The 18,758-nt window shown below is 38.8% G+C and overlaps 1 protein-coding gene across 2 annotated transcripts in view; it reads left to right on the top strand.

Moving 5' to 3' along the window:
* The window catches only part of grid1b (glutamate receptor, ionotropic, delta 1b), a 322,832-nt gene that overhangs the window by 239,888 nt on the left and 64,186 nt on the right, over positions 1-18,758 (top strand). For both annotated transcript variants that reach the window (XM_061231038.1, XM_061231039.1), the window contains exon 5: positions 15,744-15,797. In XM_061231038.1, coding sequence (XP_061087022.1) covers positions 15,744-15,797 — 54 coding nt within the window. The remainder of the gene's footprint in view (positions 1-15,743; positions 15,798-18,758) is intronic.

Raw genomic sequence — 18,758 nt, 5'->3', positions numbered from 1 at the left:
TACACAGTGGTATGCAGAAGAGCATCTCTGAACACACAATGGATCAAACGTCTAAGTGGATAGGCTACAGCAGCAGAAGGTATTTAAGTATAAAAAATAAATACCTAATAAAGTGCTCACTGATTGTATATTGAGACAGCATAAACCCTTGAAATTTAAACCCGAAGACCATCTCTCAGCACTCCACTAGGTGTTATTTTATCTCTTCAGGCTACAGCAAGACATTATCTAAACTTTTATCTCCATAATTAGAACATTAGAGGCAGGGGGTATTCACAAATACCACCATGACATCGGCTGTGCTGATGGATACGCGCCAAAGCGTGGAAAGGCTTGTTTTTCAAAGCACCCACCCTCCTTATGCCAGACTTTCTTCTCTTTTTCTCAACAGTTTTTTGCCTCACATACTTCATTTCTTCCTTTACTTTTCTGAAGCAAACAGATAACGACTGTTGCCACATAATGATCCCAACTATTAAAACAAAGACAACATGTTTTTGAGGGATATGCAAATTTTTTTTTCAATTTGTTGACTAAACCATATGAACCACTGCATTACCAAAAAAGTTTTTTTTTATGCATGCACGTGTTATTTGTAGCATAGTGGATGATTTTTGTAATATCCTGACTGTATACCTGACCTGAACTGACCTTACCTGTGAGTAGATGAGGTACAGCGGAGTACAGTGATGTGGAGCAATATAATGCATACTAAAATCACATTTACTACCCTGACCATGGCTGTGCCCAGGGTATGTTTGCGTCGGTCAGCCCTGTAATATGAAACTGAAGTTTTGCACCTCAATATCATTGCTGTTTCAAAACCAATCTCAATGCCATTTCACTGGTGGACTACAATCACCATGGGGTCTCCAAGTAGCATACTTTTTGTATAGCTATGTTATGCCATTACCATGTTGTGGACACCCCCTAAAAATGAGCATACAGGAAACAATTAAGACTTAATTAAGGCTTGATTTCCCTCATTCTGTTGGTCATTTTGGTGCGTTTTACTTTTTTATACTTTCATGGCTGTAGACTTTCTAAAATTTGAATGAGACCCTCGAAATTCTGTCAGACTCAGATTCTGTCCAAAGTGGCCTGCACTAATTAGTGATAAAATGGTGGATCGGGTAAAGCAAGGGCAGAAAAACCAAATTTTTGTTAACATACAGTATTGCATATTGCTAGCTACTGTACCTGCTAGATGCACTGAGACTGTATCTACATAACCTTGCAACTTAATGTGTTGTAAATGTTTTGATTCCTTATAGGCACAATGTTTTTTTGTTTTTTATTGGGGGGTGGGGGATTTCTCACACTATGGGGCTATGCAGTGCAGTGTGTAATTTTAAACATGATTTAGACATCTGATACACTACTATATGATCTAATACTTCTTGTACGATGATGTGTTGGATTAATATGCTACTTTCCAGTTATATATGCACAATAAATTCCAAGTACTAATTAAACCTCCAGGTGTAAAAACTAAGGATATTAGCCTAATCTTAAAATTACATTTTAAGTGAAATATTTTAATTTGCCAAAAGCCTCCAAAGACCGGAAATTAAATTGATCAGCCCTAACACTCACATCAGCCTACTCTCCATCAAGGTGTGTTGGCCAGTTAATCTCAATTACAGTTGTGAGTTGAAAAGAGATTAGAGCAAAACACAATCTCGACTCTATAATTATACACTCCAATGCAGGATCTATCAATTAATCACACAAGTTTAATCATTAATCATACAAAATTTGTATGCACTGCTGAAAGAGTAACATAGGCATTGGAAATGAAGCATGCTTTATAAAAGTGAAAAATCTGTAACTCAATGCCAATATACTGCCCAAAGCACCTACTGGAGTAGGGATTATGCTCTTTTAAAGAAGGATTTGAATCGTAAGCAGTCTGCCTAGTGGTGAATAAATGTTGTTTGGAGTACAGTAGACATAGTATTTTGGGCTGTAGCAGTTGCCAACTTTCTGTGCTGATACACACCTAATGTTACATTAGGGTAGATCAATTTATTTTCCTGTCTTTTGAGACTTTGGAAAATGCAAACATTTGCCTTAAAATATAATGCATACTGTAGGCTCCTTAGGTGTCTATATTTGCACCTTTACCCGGTATTATTATAATTTAATTAGGATTACTAGTATTACTGGAGAATGGATTGGTATTATTACTGGTGTAAACATTATTCTAATTTGAGAAGTAGATACAGATAATAGCAAAACATTGGCATAAGCTTGGAAATAGATTAAAATTTTGGTCAGATATTATAAACAACGGGGAAAGAAAGCAACTGATTAGATGTCATTTTACTGCACTAAGTGGCTTTATGCGTTTGTCAGGACTAAGCACTCAGTCTACTTTTGAATCACAAACTAATGTATCAAGTGAAATATAATAGCATTTGGCTTTGGATGTCTTCGTACTATGAACCTAGTGAACCACAATCAGCACAGGAATACTAACATAGATTATTTCATTAACAGTCTGGATTCTACACTCTACCCCAGTACAATTTAGCCATTTTAGAATATGTGAACTTGAACACAGTACTAGTGGATTCTCTTGTCCTCTGTGCATTTCTGTCTTCACACTTGGCTGAGCAGCACTCCCAAACTAATCTTTGGCATCAGAAGGAAATCATCACATTTTCTGCTCCAGTGGTCATTTTATTTTTCATTTTCTTATTCCTTACTTAATAGGGAATACGCACTCCTTTTTGCAGGGTATGCAAATGCACATATCGAACACGCTAATGTGAAATTAATACTGGAATATTTTATGCCTGTACTCCCTTTATTGTCTTTGAATGTATCCCAAGTATTGCTGGCAGGATACATTTTTCCATTAAAAAGAGCTGAAATTTACACTCAGTGTAGCACTTCATTAGGTAGACCTGTACACCAGCTTGTTAATGCAAATATTTAATCAGGCAATCATATGGCGTAAGCTACAGCAGCAGAAGGCCAATTAGTCGAAAACATACCTAATAAATTGCTCAGTTAGTGTCCCAACCGTTTCTTTTCCATATATAAAAATAAAAAGTGGCCTTGCGCTTGATCTCTGCGAAATGTTCTGTCTCATGGTCGACTACTTTTGATGGAAAAGTCCTCTGTCTTAGCCCTGTATCTCTGACCCAAGAATCACTCGTCGTAGGAAGAGGAACACTTAATGGAACTGTGATTGTATTTTACCAGCTGAGGTTGAGAGTTCAAGAAATCCATACAACCTGCCTTTATTTCCAAAAGCGCCCAGGCCAGCCCTAAACATATCTCTCTGCCCACTGTGACCCCAACGATAACCTGGCCTAAATGCAGGATTCAATCACAATCAAGCTGCCTTTCTAACAAGGCTTTAGAAAAGGAGCAATGAATGACATACTGTTCTCAGGCAGGACAGAGAAGTAATATACAGTATATGCTCAGTGAGCACTTTACTGTATTTATTAGACTTATTTTTTAGACTTAGTAGGTCTTCGGCTGCTGTAGCCTATCCACTTAAAGGTTTGACGTGTTGTGTGTTCCGAGATGCTCTTCTGCATACCACTGTTGTAATGCATATTCATTAGCGTTACAGACACCTTCCTGTCAGCTTTGGCCTGGGCCTTCTCTTCTGGCCTCTCTCATTAACAACAGAACTGCTGCTCACTGGATATTTTTTGTTTTTCGCACCATTCTCTGCAAACTCCAGAGACTGCTGTCCATGAAAATCTCAGGAGATGAGCAGTTTCTGTGATATTCAAACCACCCTCTCTGGCACCAACAATCATTCCACGGTCAAAGTCACTTAGATCACTTCCCCATTCTGACATTTGGTCTGTCTGAAAAATAACTGAACCTCTTGACCACGTCTGCATGCTTTTATGCATTTAGTTTCTGCTACATGATTGGCACTGCCGCCTCACAGCCAGGAGGTCCTGGGTTCGAATCCCGGTCGGCCGGGGCCTCTCTGTGCGGAGTTTGCATGTTCTCCCCGTGTTTATGTAGATTTCCTCCGGGTACTCCGGTTTCCTCCCACAGTCCAAAGACATGCAGGTTAGGCTGATAGCCTAAATTGCTCGTAAGTATGAGTGTGTGAGTGAATGGTGTGTGTGCCCTGCGATGGACTGGCGACCTGTCTAGGGTGTATTCCTGCCTTTCGCCCAATGTATGCTGGGATAGGCTCCAGCCCCCCTGCGACCCTGTTCAGGATAAGCGGAAGATAATGGATGGATGGATGGATATATATATATATATATATATATATATATATATATATATATTTTTTTTTTTTTTTGGCTGGTTGGTTAAAACCTCCTGATTGGTAGTTCTCTCCCAAGGGTTTACCTCTCTGTTTTTATTTATTATTGACTGGGAGATGCAACTGCCTTCATAAACATTTACAGAAACACGCTTGAGTTTGCTGTACATGAGCACAAGGAAAAACACGTTCAGAGAGTAATCTCTATATTTGTATGGCACTCACTTCACCCTGTCCTACATGCACCCTGTCCTCCCAAAACGTTTGCACGTGGACTGCCCCACACTGCAGCGTTTCTGAAGGAGTTATCATTATTTTGGCATTTGGACTGTGGGCCGAAGGCTGCTTTCGCCTGTTCCCTCCGGCGTGCACAGAATACCGATAGCCCCAATTCTCCACTGAGAATGAGATGCTGAAAACAAAGAGAATATAAAATGGAGGGGGCTTCAGTGGAAGAGGCAGTGGGGAGGAGAGAAAGCGAAGGAACTAATATGTATGTAGCATACAACGCGACAGTCACAAGCTGTTAGGTCAGAGAGTACGCCGTGCGGCGAAGCCGAACGGCGCATCGGGTTTGTCGCCCGCATACAAAACAAAACCAAAATTAAGAGATTTTTCACATTGTGCAAAATGAGCCACCTCAGGGAGGGGTTGGCTGCTGATGGGAGAAGCGTGCAGTGCATGCTGGGGAGGTATTGGGCGCCTGGCTTCACTGTTTTTCCTCCTGACCAACCAGGGGTTCAAGCAACTTCAGATTTATTTGGATGTGTAGTGCAGTGCTGGAGACCATTTTATATACCTGTAGAATGTGTCACTATTCATTGACAGAGTCAGTGGCTTAGAGTGAGTGTACTGTTCAGGAAAGTAGTAGGGTGCTAACCTGGACAAATTCCCATGAAGCCAGCTCTCTATAACTGGCCACTCAATCACCCCTGCATGTGATTGGCAATGCAATCCCCTCTGTTTCCTGTCCACTTTGACTCCCCAGGCCATTACTGTACCACAAAGGAGAACAGAGTTCTCAGTTGACCTACCTGTTAAAGAAAAGTTAGAATAGAAAAACAAGTAAAAAGAATACAATGGTTCAACTAGGTTTTTTCTGGTGTAGTGACTCATTAGACAGGAGGACTGTCATCGCTTTTCCCTTGTTCATTGAAAAAAAATTAATAGGATCAATGTCAGGAAGACTTCAGATAAAATTAGGTTGATCTGGGAATAACGTTTGCTATCGATTTGATAATTAGCAATGAAAAACTGTTATTCAGCACTCGCTGAATTGTGGTGCAGTGGTGTATCACAATTGATAAAAGGTATGGGTCCCTTTGGCAAGATTAACATGCTAAAGGGACCAGCTGGATGAATTTATTTCACAAAAGGAAGCACAAAGAGTAGTTATTTTTTACATTTCTAAAAAATAATAAAAACTTTAAAGGTGAATTCACTATTAATTGTATAACTCCAGCTAAGATTCTAAGGTGGTTTAAGGTGTGTTTTTGACACTTCAAGCTGGTTATAGCTGGTCTGTGGCTGGTCAAAGCTAGTCTCTAGCTGGACAGAGCTGGTCAAAGCTGATTACGCTGGTAGAGTAAACTGGTAGTCAAAATTGGGCTAGCTGGTTGGTTGACCGGCTAGAAGTGTCAAAAACACAGTTTAAACCAGTTTAACCACTTTAGGCTGGTTTAAACTAGGATTTTCAGCAGTCATAATCCAGTATTTACCATCATTTCCTTATTTACAGTGGGGCAAAAAAGTATTTAGTCAGCCACCAATTGTGCAAGTTCTCCCACTTAAAAAGATGAGAGAGACCTGTAATTTTCATCATAGGTACACTTCAACTATGAGAGACAGAATGGGGGGAAAGAATCCAGGAAATCACATTGTAGAATTTTTAATGAATGAATTGGTAAATTCCTCGGTAAAATAAGTATTTGGTCACCTACAAACAAGCAAGATTTCTGGCTCTCACAGACCTGTAACTTCTTCTTGAAGAGGCTCCTCTGTCCTCCACTCGTTACCTGTATTAATGGCACCTGTTTGAACTCTTTATCAGTATAAAAGACACCTGTCCACAACCTCAAACAGTCACACTCCAAACTCCACTATGGCCAAGACCAAAGAGCTGTCAAAGGACACCAGAAACAAAATTGTAGACCTGCACCAGGCTGAGAAGCCTGAATCTGCAATAGGTAAGCAGCTTGGTGTGAAGAAATCAACTGTGGGAGCAATTATTAGAAAATGGAAGACATACAAGACCACTGATAATCTCCCTCGATCTGGGGCTCCACGCAAGATCTCACCCCGTGGGGTCAAAATGATCACAAGAACGGTGAGCAAAAATCCCAGAACCACACGGGGGGACCTAGTGAATGACCTGCAGAGAGCTGGGACCAAAGTAACAAAGGCTACCATCAGTAACACACTACGCCGCCAGGGACTCAAATCCTGCAGTGCCAGACGTGTCCCTCCGCTTAAGCCAGTACATGTCCAGGCCCGTCTGAAGTTTGCTAGAGAGCATTTGGATGATCCAGAAGAGGATTGGGAGAATGTCATATGGTCAGATGAAACCAAAATAGAACTTTTTGGTAAAAACTCAACTTGTCGTGTTTGGAGGAGAAAGAATGCTGAGTTGCATCCAAAGAACACCATACCTACTGTGAAACATGGGGGTGGAAACATCATGCTTTGGGGCTGTTTTTCTGCAAAGGGACCAGGACGACTGATCCGTGTAAAGGAAAGAATGAATGGGGCCATGTATCGTGAGATTTTGAGTGAAAACCTCCTTCCATTAGCAAGGGCATTGAAGATGAAACGTGGCTGGGTCTTTCAGCATGACAATGATCCCAAACACACCGCCCGGGCAACGAAGGAGTGGCTTCGTAAGAAGCATTTCAAGGTCCTGCATCACTGCTCTAGAGGAGATCTGCATGGAGGAATGGGCCAAAATACCAGCAACAGTGTGTGAAAACCTTGTGAAGACTTACAGAAAACGTTTGACCTCTGTCATTGCCAGCAAAGGGTATATAACAAAGTATTGAGATGAACTTTTGTTATTGACCAAATACTTATTTTCCACCATAATTTGCAAATAAATTCTTCAAAAATCTGACAATGTGATTTTCTGGATTTTTTTTTTCTCATTTTGTCTCTCATAGTTGAGGTATACCTATGATGAAAATGACAGGCCTCTCATCTTTTTAAGTGGGAGAACTTGCACAATTGGTGGCTGACTAAATACTTTTTTGCCCCACTGTACATCAATGCTACGTATACATATGTGACAAATAGTAATGGCACTGAGACATAAGGGAAAAAGGCCTTGCTACTTTATCTGCTAAACTCTATACAGCATGAGTTCCCTGGTATCTGCGCAGTTATTAGAAATAGTAATGCTTTTTTAACGTGGTGTTCTTGAATCTAATGGAACGTTGTGCTGCACAATAGTTATACTACTTATTTTCAGTCGTACTGTAGGTACAGTATGTTAGGGGCATGTCCGTGTGGTTGCAGTGACACAGAGCACTAAGGTGCTTGTCTGAAAGTTTGCTGAAGTTACAATGTGTTGTGTTTTGCTATTTAGCAGATTTACAGATTTAACTTTGACATGTAAATCCACGTGTACAGCTGGGTATTTTACTGAAGCTATTCAGGTTAAGTACTGTGCTCAAGTGTACACCAGAAGTTGCTCAAGGGTGTCTGGCAATCAAGCCCACAATCATTGGGCCCTGTTCCTTAACCATTATATTACACTCTTGCTTTCTGAAGTTACATATACATGCATAAACCTGAATCTTCCATGCATATTCATTTCCTGATTTTTATTTAATTGTGCTTCATTTTAAATGTCAAACTTGTCTACTTTACATATAAACACAATATGTAAATCTCTCATTGAAAAAGTACTGTATATACTCTTACCGTTGACTCCTGGAAAGTTTATTTTAGTTGCTTGTGTATTTTTTTCAAGCTTTTTTTCATGTTGCCAATAATTTGGAAGGACGATCTACATGCCACATAGCTTTGAGTGAAACAAATACATTCTAATACTTCTATGTACTGCGTGCTGTCGTTACCATTCTAGACATAACACTGAATCAAGACGGGTAATCTCACAGATGTGCCATTATATGTTCTTTACTCAGATTGCTTCTGAATTTTAGCCTTTTCTCTGTCAGCATGATCTCAACAGCAATGTGTAATAAAGATTAAATGTCTATAAAATAGGTTAGTAGGCCTGATTGACATGGACTGAAAAGGTACACATGAGTAGCCTACGCTTGTAAATAACCAGGTTTACTCGTGAGTCGGAACAGCTGCTCATGTGGTTCTGACAATTGTGGAGTAGCTTTTGTTCATATGTACAATGCATCTCATTACGGCGTATGCCTGCAGAATTATAATTGGATAGCCCTTGTAAGTCTTAGCCTTGTGCTGTCCTTTTCTGATATACTCATTAACTGGCAAAATCCATTACAATAAGACCTCAAATAAAACCATTAAACCTCATACAAGCTCATATGAGTTTTTAGTTGAAAAAGAAAAGGATATACCGTTACATACGCAGTTAATTTCATAAAGTGCATGTTCTGGAACTGAGTGTACTGTCAGTTAGGTAAACGTCATACGAAAAACCAGGTTATTCAATGCACTACAGAAAACTGGGTGCTGCAGACACTTTGAGTACTCCCTCAGTACCCACAGCCTGTAGACTTACTTTAAACTTTAACACAACATCATGCGACGCTCTCATACAGTAATGTAATATCAGCAGTTATTTGAAACAGTAATATGCTAGCATGTTGGTATGTTTATGAAAGGGACATGTGCATGCTTATATCCAAGTAGTCAATTGTTCATTATCATCATCAGCATCGTCATCATCATCAAACCATTTCTCATTAGTTCATGTATTTATAAAAAGTGATGTATTAGTTACATGAATGTTTTTTTCCAGTATGAATTGAAATTAAATATTGTAGCTGTTAACGTTAATTAATGATGTACAAATAGATACAGGTAATCTAAACCCTCTAACCCTAAGCTGATTTTTGTGCATTGTTCATTTTTCTACCTGAATAAGCAGTATAAGTATTCCTGGAGCTCTCATGCCGGTCATTCTATCTGTGACGTGTTCACATCTACTGTATAGTGCACACCCACACACACCACACACCCACACACTCAGCATACAGGCAGAAATCCTAAGCCCTCATCTGGTGACCTCCAACAGAAACCTAACCAGTCAATCAATTGAATCCGAGACAGTTTTCAAGAACATTTCAATAAAGTTATACATACAAAGGCAAAAGAATACTGTGCAAACCATGAAGGGTCCTTCTCGCTGTGTGAATAGTGCTGTTGTTTGAATAGGGCTGGCTCCCCTGTCTTTCCAGGGAAGTTTCTAGGCTGTGAATGTGAGGCGCATGGGCCCTCCCACTGTTGCTGATTTATCTCCATAATAATTTTTGCCAGGCACTTGCTCGTCAAAAAATAAGCCATCTCAGTCATCAAAGTTATAGCTATGGATTTTAATCTACTCCTTTATTGTTTCTACAGTGACTTATTTGCATGATCGTCATTGCCTTGGTGTACAATAACATTTCATTTTTACTTATTCAAATGAGCTACTATGAACCTTTGTCCTGAAATCCAGGTAACATATTTTAGCACAAATACAGTATAGCCATGTATGTACCCTGAAATCTATAAATCTAAAATTGTACTTCAATGAACCTGAAATTAATCAAACTAAATGTCCAACTGAGCACGGTGGTGTAGTGGGTAGCACTATTGTCCTGGTTTAAAACCCTGGCCTGGTACTTCTCCTGGCCTGTGGTTTTCTCCCACAGTCCAAAGACATGGAGGGTAGGCTAATTGGAGAGTCTAGGTATGAGTGTGTGCCCTGCAATGGATTGGTGGACCAGGAAAAAATGAGTCTAATAAATACCTAATAAAGTGCTCCCTGAGTATATCTATGTATGTACGGTGACCTATACGTTGGCAGAATTTGGTTCACTTTTTCCACTGCACATTTCTGTCTTGGATGAACAAACTGTGACTCATCAAAGTTCAGTAGCCTGCAAATAAATTGTTTTGTCCTTGAATGAAAAAGAAAATCTGCCTGGCTGAGATTGCTAGTTATTTATGTTGGATGACCTTCAGTTGTTTATTCTTTGATTAGAAAAGTAGGCGGGAAATCCCAACTCTACAATGCACTAATTAAAATTTGTGCTTCATTTTGCAGGCTTTTAATAATGAAAAATGATTTGTGTTAGCATTTTCAGCATGTAAAACTACTAGCATTTCAGAAGTCAAATGAAAGGCTGCTTAGCTAGTTCTCCACTTTTTTAGATAACTTTTTTAGATAACGTCAATTGTCTATTTATAATAAAGGCCTACTTTCCAATGGTTGGTGAAATTTGTTTTTGTAATAACAGACAGCAAAGAGGCTGCCTTGCCACTTAAGTTCATTTAAGTTCATGGCAATTCTTGTTATGAAATTTGCGAGCCAGCTTTCTCATTTACTCTGGGACATATGCCAGTTGCATATTGTGAAGACTGCACAGTAGCCAGACCAGAAAAGTTAAGTTAATAATTCTTTTAAATTCAGCGTTCAGGAAAAAAAAAAAAAAAAGTAGGAGAATAGAGTAGGCTGCATTTCTATGTTTTTAGGACATTTTCTTGATAAAGTTAATTTATTTCCACTCATCACATTCTGATATTCAAAATGGTAAACTCCTGTTTAATTATTTTATTACAGTAAAAAGCTTCCATGTTTCCATTCATTAATCCATTTTGAGGATGACGCAATCATAGTGATTAAATAACTTGAGTCATTGTTTTTGAATAAATCTCGCCCAGTTTTCTTGTTCTTCTTCTTTGGTATAGTCCTGTTCTTTAGTATATTGCATGTATTGTACAGCATGAATGCAATTACTGTACAGTTGATGTGTATTTAAATCAGTGTAACACTCTAATTAGTGAAAGGATTTGAGTGTAAGACCTGTAACTGTTGTGTATGTTTAAATTGGCCTTTCAGACTTTAATTGCATATTTCTATAATTATAAAACCAAAATATCTGCCTGGAATTAGACAAGTAATTACATGTAAGTAAAAATTTTAAGTGGTAATACACTGGTCAATGCTTAATTGCAAACCTGACTGTTTGTACACAGGGGATATTTTGCCTGTGCCATTTAATGATATTATTCATAATTTAATTATTGTAATTATATGAAGAGACAATTTTATATAAAACATGGTGAGGCACATCAAAGGTACTTGCAGCCACATTTTCCAGTTATATTATGCTGTCTATGTGAAGGATTAAATTAATGCATAAACCAAAAAAAGAAATAAATTAAATCCAGTGCATTATGTCAAAATAAAATGCGATTGGATACGGTAAAATCCATCATAAATCAATTAGTGGTGAACAAGCATGTAGAATTTAAAATATGTACCTTGAAGAACTGAACACTTTTTATTATTGTAACAGCGATTTCCCTGCCTTATAATGTGACATGCACTTTGCTGTTATCTTTTTAAAAAGTTTAATTAATTTTTAATAGAAAATTATTATTTTGTGTGTCTGGGAAATTTTCATTTATTTCCATCAACAACAAGTGAATCTGCCAAGCTGGATAGAGCTGGGAATAGCTTACGTTTACATTAGTAAATGCATGTCATTAAAATGCTGACATTTCCACATTTGACTAAGTAAGTATAAAAAATGCAATACACTTACTGAGGCCTGATTTTATCAGGATAGCATTCTATTGGGGTGGTCCTCTTTTACCTTCCCATAGCAGGATGGGCTGTCATGACAAAATGGCATCGAAATGAGTCTTTTGAACCAGAAGATGATACATGGAGAAAAATACAATGTTCGCCTGGGTAGTATTTGACTGGAAAAACAGTATTATTTCTAATTGTGTTTTGATTGTAGACTCTGCCCATAATGGCAGTTAGAGCTGTCTGTATCCAGGAGACCAAGCTTGGGTAATTAAGCTTACCTCTGTGTTAATAGCAGCTTTGTCTCTCCTGCTGAACCACGTGTGGCCATATTCTCCAGCTACTTCATGGCTGCCAGGGCCCTCCGGGGCTCGCCCTACTCCTAGGTGCCTGGAATGGCAGTCCATTATCCCCTGCCCAAGTGCTACCCAGCAGTGCCAACCTGCTCTAAGCACTGGCTTAATAAGGTGGCCATGGTGTGGTGCAGGTGTAAGAAGTATGTCTGTTCTTTCCTCCTTCATATGAAGTGCTTCTTCATCTTCATGTTCAGGCACAGCTGCTGAGAATAAGGGCATGGCCCTGTTTGTTGATATGAACCCATCAGAAATGTTGTTACATGCTGTATGCTGATCTTGGATACTTCTGTTTTTTTGGGGGGTTTTTTTACCTAGACCATCCATGTAAAATATTTGGTAGAATTGCATTATATTATGGTGGCTACCAAATAGATTTATTCACTCAGAGATGTACATGGCTCAGACCTGGGCCACATAATTATTTCAAATATTTGATGGCCTATTAAATATTTTTATTTTCATTATTGGGGGAAAAAAAGAAAGGTTTTTGCCTTAGGTATGTGAGTACTTGATGTATTTTGAAATACATTTATTTGGATTTGTACTTTTTTGAAAGCAATGCTATTTTATTTGTACATTTGTACATATAAGGTATGTACAGTTATTAGTATGTGATTTAATTCATGTATTGCAAATACTTTCGGTACCTTCAACCATTCAATGCCCGTGAAGATGTTTTCACTGTATATCTGAAACATCTCGCTGATCAACCATGTCTAACTGTTCGCTGGTCTGCCCCTAGTGGCAGTTAAAGGCATGGCAGGTGCTCTGCACCTGTGACACTAGCCCCTTTCAAACATGCATCTTAACCCAAAAATGTTCTGCCGATTCTCCGTGTCGCATCATGTGTGAACCAAGAGCCAGAGTCCATTTTGTTTGCAAGACGTTCCTCCAGTTTGTGTGAAGAAAAACTATAGAATTTCTGGATAAATCTGAGGAGCCCACACATTGATAGACATTTTTCTTAAAACTGCTGTATTCTTGGGCACTGTATTAGATGAAAGTATTTGAAATATTATTTGAAAACTATTTCAATGAAGTATTTAAAATACTTCAAGATACTTTAAATAATGTACGTGTTTCTTTTAAATAATTTGAAATAATAAGTGTTTGGTGTCTCAAGAAAGTATGTTCAGATCATTTGTTAGGGCCAGTGTAGCATTTGCGAATACTTAAAATACATCAAAACAGTATTTAAAATAAAAATGATTTAATTAGTCTGTATTCATTAGTATCTGTTTTCACCCAGGTCTGATCTTTACACCCATGAGATGACTAGAAAGTAATGATATTTCATAACATGGATATGCAGTCACCAGTTCCCTGTAATATGGTCGGGTAATCAGCTGAAGAGCAAAAGATGTTGCAGTAATACCCACTGGTATTGCACGTCAAATCGTGAACTAATCAGACACAGAGGGATTAACTCTTCACTGATGGATATCTAAGCCACATGATATAACTTGGACTTGATTAAAATTTGAGTGCCATAGCTTTAGTTACATTTTGGAGAGAGCTCACTGAATCCTGTGCTTTTACTTGCTTGACGTGTTCACCAATTTCATCCTAATCTCGTTATGTAAATGTAATTTACATATTTGAATCTATTCAGACACAAGTTCATTTCGCTGTAATATCTTGGACGGTTTGAATGAATCAGGGAATACTGTACTTATCAAGTGCCAGAGAATAATAGCATAACATATTCACAAGTCATTCATTCCGATGGAAAAGAGACTGGGAAGCCCTATTCCAGAACTGTTCCAGAATGTTCCACAACTGTGTAGGGGCCTTATGTGAATGAGAGTAAGAAAAGATCCTCTGGAAATTTGTCTCTTGAAAACCTAGTAACATTTATCAAAATGGCCCATATTGTCAGTCATGTGAGCAAAGCCTAGATCATTACGCTCGCTCGCTCACACAAAGAAAAATCAGCTTGCTTCGTGAAGACATTCATCAAGCTTGCTACTACTGCAAAAGGTAATAACCTAAAATAAAGTACATGCAGGTTACACCAAATAAATTACAGCCTACTTTACTAACTAGCTACACAGTAACCACTACTGTCACATTCACACCTCCATGTAATATCATAATACACAGTTTTTACGTACGTTTATCTGCACAGTAAAATATGATCCTACACTACCTGGTGTTCATTAGTGAGAAGATCTTATGGAAGATCGGGACTGTTCCATCTTGATATGCATGCATGCTGGCTTATTTCCTTTGTCTATGTAGCACAAATGTCGCACTAACTGGTTCTCCCGAGTGCTGCTAATGATTGCTAATGATTCAAAGGTCACTTGAGGGAGAAAGAGATGGGCGTCATGTCAGAAATAATGAATATACAGTGCTAAAAATGAAAATGACGTGATAGAATGTTCGCCTCAAAAGCCAACATGTAGTGGTATCTACAAGTGCAAGAACATCGTATGGAAAGGGCACCAGTGAGCTGGGAACATATGGCTGGATTAACTATCCTAAGCACATCAGCCTGGGTAATGATCCTTTATCAGTATAAACTGTGTGGGTCACTAACTTTGCATCTGTTACAATTATTTGTGTCTTTATTATTATTTGTTCTCATGTGACCCATATATTTTTTTTAGCCCAATAAAGTTCCTTTTTATGTTATGTTTATGTTCATGCTGTACATATTTAATGCAAAAATAACTACTACTACTACTACTACTACTACTACTACTACTGCTGCTGCTACTACTACTACTACTACTACTACTACTACTACTACTACTACTACTACTACTAATAATAATAATAATAATATTTCATTTCCATTGACAGGTAAAAACCAAGATCTGTAACTGTTACACAAATATTTCAGCTTAAGGAATTTAAGGATACATTTTAATGCCCATTATTCCTGCAACAGGTATTTGATTTTCAAGGCTTCTTGGAGTGACTGATTTTCTGGAGACGGGATCCTGCAAGTATGGCCCATCAGAATGAGAATACAAGTGAAGAAGAAATACCAAAAATACATTTTTCTCCCCACTGTTCTGTAATTCTGCGCAGACATATGTCATATTTGACAGCTCAGAGAAACGTTGTCTGGAATGGCTGCACTCGGAATTCCTTAGCAGGCCACTGTCTCCCTGTCAATGTGGAATGATGGCTGTACAGTATGTCAGTCACCATGGCGATAGCCCAGTGGTGTGCATTTTATGACGTGATGTGGTATGGGGGCAGAGATCTGTGTGTATGATACTAAGAGGAGAGGCTACAGGGAACTAGCTGACAGGTGTGCTAGCTGTGGATACGCAAACATCTCACTGTCCTCCTGCTAATATGCTACTACATGGTGGAGTTCTATGCACTAACGGAACCTCTCTCTCCCCCTCCCTCTCTCTCTCTCTCTCTCTCGTTCTCTCTGCAGGCTGTTGAAACCAACCTGGCCTCCAAGGACAGTCATTGGGTGTTCGTAAACGAGGTGAGGGAACCCTGGTGTCAGCAAACATCTGTTTCATTACACACACGCCTCGTGCTGTGCCATATCTCCCACACACACTTACGCAGACACACACGCACGCTGCTTGGTCTTCAGTCTAGCCTGTTCTCTTCAAATATGGCAGATCTTTTGTGCTTAGAGCATCCATTCAGCCCATAAAAGTCAGCTCTTATCTTATCTGGTGGTCCTCAAGATTCCTTTTAAAATTGGCCTTCTATGTGTCGAACCCGGTGCCCTTGTCTGCCTTGCAATGGCAAACATCCCCTGCTGTTCAGCGTGATCTGGAGATAGAGACTATAATAGTGGCTTGATGTCCTGATGTTGGAGGATATGCAGCACGCTCCGCGGACACACGTGCGCGTGAATGTCGGACCCAAGAGCACCTTGCAGTGCACTCAGTGCTCTCCGTATCACAAGCTGAGCTCCTTTGTCCAATGATTGAGCAGCAGTTTGATAGCATTTGGCAGAGATTCTCTTTTCTGCTTAGTTCATCATTTAAATAAAAAAACTCTTCTGAGTGAAATGGCCCTTGCATTACTGTGCATTCTGACTTTGAAAAGATCAATTTTCATGCCAGACTTTTTGGAGCTTGACCGTAATTTTACTGATTTGCATCTATATGTATGTGCCTTGCTGACTGGCAGTAAGCACTCTAGCAGCGTGCCATTTTCCAATTCTGCTGTGAGAAAATGATTATTTATCTCATATATAACAGTACCGAGCATTCATGTTGAGGCTGGTTGGGGTTGTTTGTTATTTTTGTGTCACTGCATTGAACTGAAACAACAAACTAGTTCATGTCTATTTAGAAAGTTGTGTGTTAATAAGTAGAGGGTGGCTTATCAGTTCATCAAACCAACTTTAAATACTACCTCACAGTTTGCAGCAGAGCTTAGGGAACTATGGCTCTTTGTGATGAAACTCATGTGACACCTAAAAATGCCAATTTGTGGTTTTCCACTTCTAAAATTTGATAGCTATCGATCTGTAGATATAGATATCCGTCTGTGGCAGTGGTCAAATGTGTTCCAGGCTAAGAGGTCAAAAGGTCATGTCTTCATTCCTAAAGTACTGTGCAACTGCAGCCATTTTCTGAAAATTCAGTGAGTCTATGGAGCCAAGTTTATAAATATATTGAATGTACATACTTGGTACAAATAAAGTTGGTACGTGATGCACTGAACGTGAAGTTACATGTTTGTCACACCACTCTTGGAATCCCATCTGTTCACAGAATAGGAAAATAAGCCTCACTCAGTGGCCCCAATTAGCTTTACAGTGTCTTTTCACTCTCCTCCTGAAGACATGGCCTTCATTTAAGTGTCCGTTCACCTGCATTCACTCCCCACTGTGGCAAAAGACAAAAAGAAAAGCATGGAAGTCTCTTCCATCCCTTCTAAGGTGTTGACACAGGTCTTATAGTATTTCCAGATGTAGATCGGAGTAGAGCCCTTTCAGAGTATGATTCAATATTTACTAAGTTCCGAGCCTCGTGCAGTTCCCTCTGCCAGTGTTGTTTTCCAGAGCGCATATTCCACTCACCCATTACACAAAAATGACCTCCTCATTCATAATAGGTTTAATTGTGCTAACAGCTCCCCTCCTTAATATTTTAAAGTAACAGTGTAATTATTACACTGTGGTGTGCTACATTACCACAGTGCAGCAGGCACATAAATATCTTTCAGAGATCGCAATGTTTTGTCAACTCTTCAATGGTTGAGGTGGATCCACAATATAAGAAGCTAAGACCAAGAAGTAAAAAAAATATAGAAGAGTTTAGAAGGCACCACTGTGATAAGGTACTGTTTATTACATGCAGAGAGTATGGTAGGTTATCTGAAAAACTAAAACAAGCTCTCTGATTATATACTCTGTGCTGTACATCAAGACAATTTACTCATCACATTCTAACCAGCCATGTACATATTATTCTACTGTAGTTTCCACTGTGAGCAGAACAACCATGTCAAACTGACAAAAAAAACTGACAAAAAAACAAACACATGCATACATGTTAATGCTTAGAAATGTATGCTTCAGTGTACTGTATGCAGTCTTCCACACGCCACTGGGCCCTGCCTGTGAGACTCTATATTCAGCACAGAGGAAGCAAACACATTTCTGTGTTTGTTCCCACCAGTCAGTCATGTTTCCTCTGAATACACCCACTACTTTGTTACATTCCTTAGACTCTCTTGGCTTTGGTTGCTGTTATTCCCACTTCAAAACCTTTAATGAAAAAGAAAGAGGATTGAAATTGTTCATAAAATGATTGAGCGGCACTTCAAAAGAGCTTAAACTTCACTTTAATTTGTGTCAACATCAGTCAAAAAGACTAGATAAAGGAATATTGATTAAAAAGAGTTATTATGTGCTTTCTTTATTGTCAGCTCTTAAAAATAATTTATAGAAATTAACATTTTGGATAAAGAAATCATTAAACAAAATGTTATCTGAAAGTGACTTCAATTGCACTTTTTATTTTAGCATGCTTCCTCCCCCAGGATACCAATAATGTTTAACACTAGAAAGACCGGCCTTTTTTAATACCTGTAACTTCTCCACTTACAACAAATTCAGCACATTCCTCCGTTCCTCTGCTTCTCCATACAGCACAGTGCGCTTTTACTCACAAACTGTCACTATCTCCTCTTGCACACCAATTCCACAGAGAACACACAGCTTTGATTGTTTGTGTAATAGACTGCCCTCAAATAAGTTACAATTCATGCAGCTGGCCAGTAATCTATTTGGTGTACTCAGTCTCCGTTTCAGTGAAAAACAGAAAATATGATGGCAGTATTATCTCCACAGTTATAAATGCAGTTATAATGTAGTTATAAACCACAGTTACTTATCCCACCCTAATTTCTTACAAACCTCAATTCCCAAAAACCTTTTACCTATATTTCATTGAAAATATATTTAATGTTTTACCTT

The sequence above is a fragment of the Conger conger genome, chromosome 2, assembly GCF_963514075.1.
Source record: "Conger conger chromosome 2, fConCon1.1, whole genome shotgun sequence".
NCBI lineage: Eukaryota > Metazoa > Chordata > Actinopteri > Anguilliformes > Congridae > Conger > Conger conger.
The sequence above is the reverse complement of the archived record's forward strand: the minus strand, read 5'-3'. Positions and strand labels throughout refer to the sequence as shown.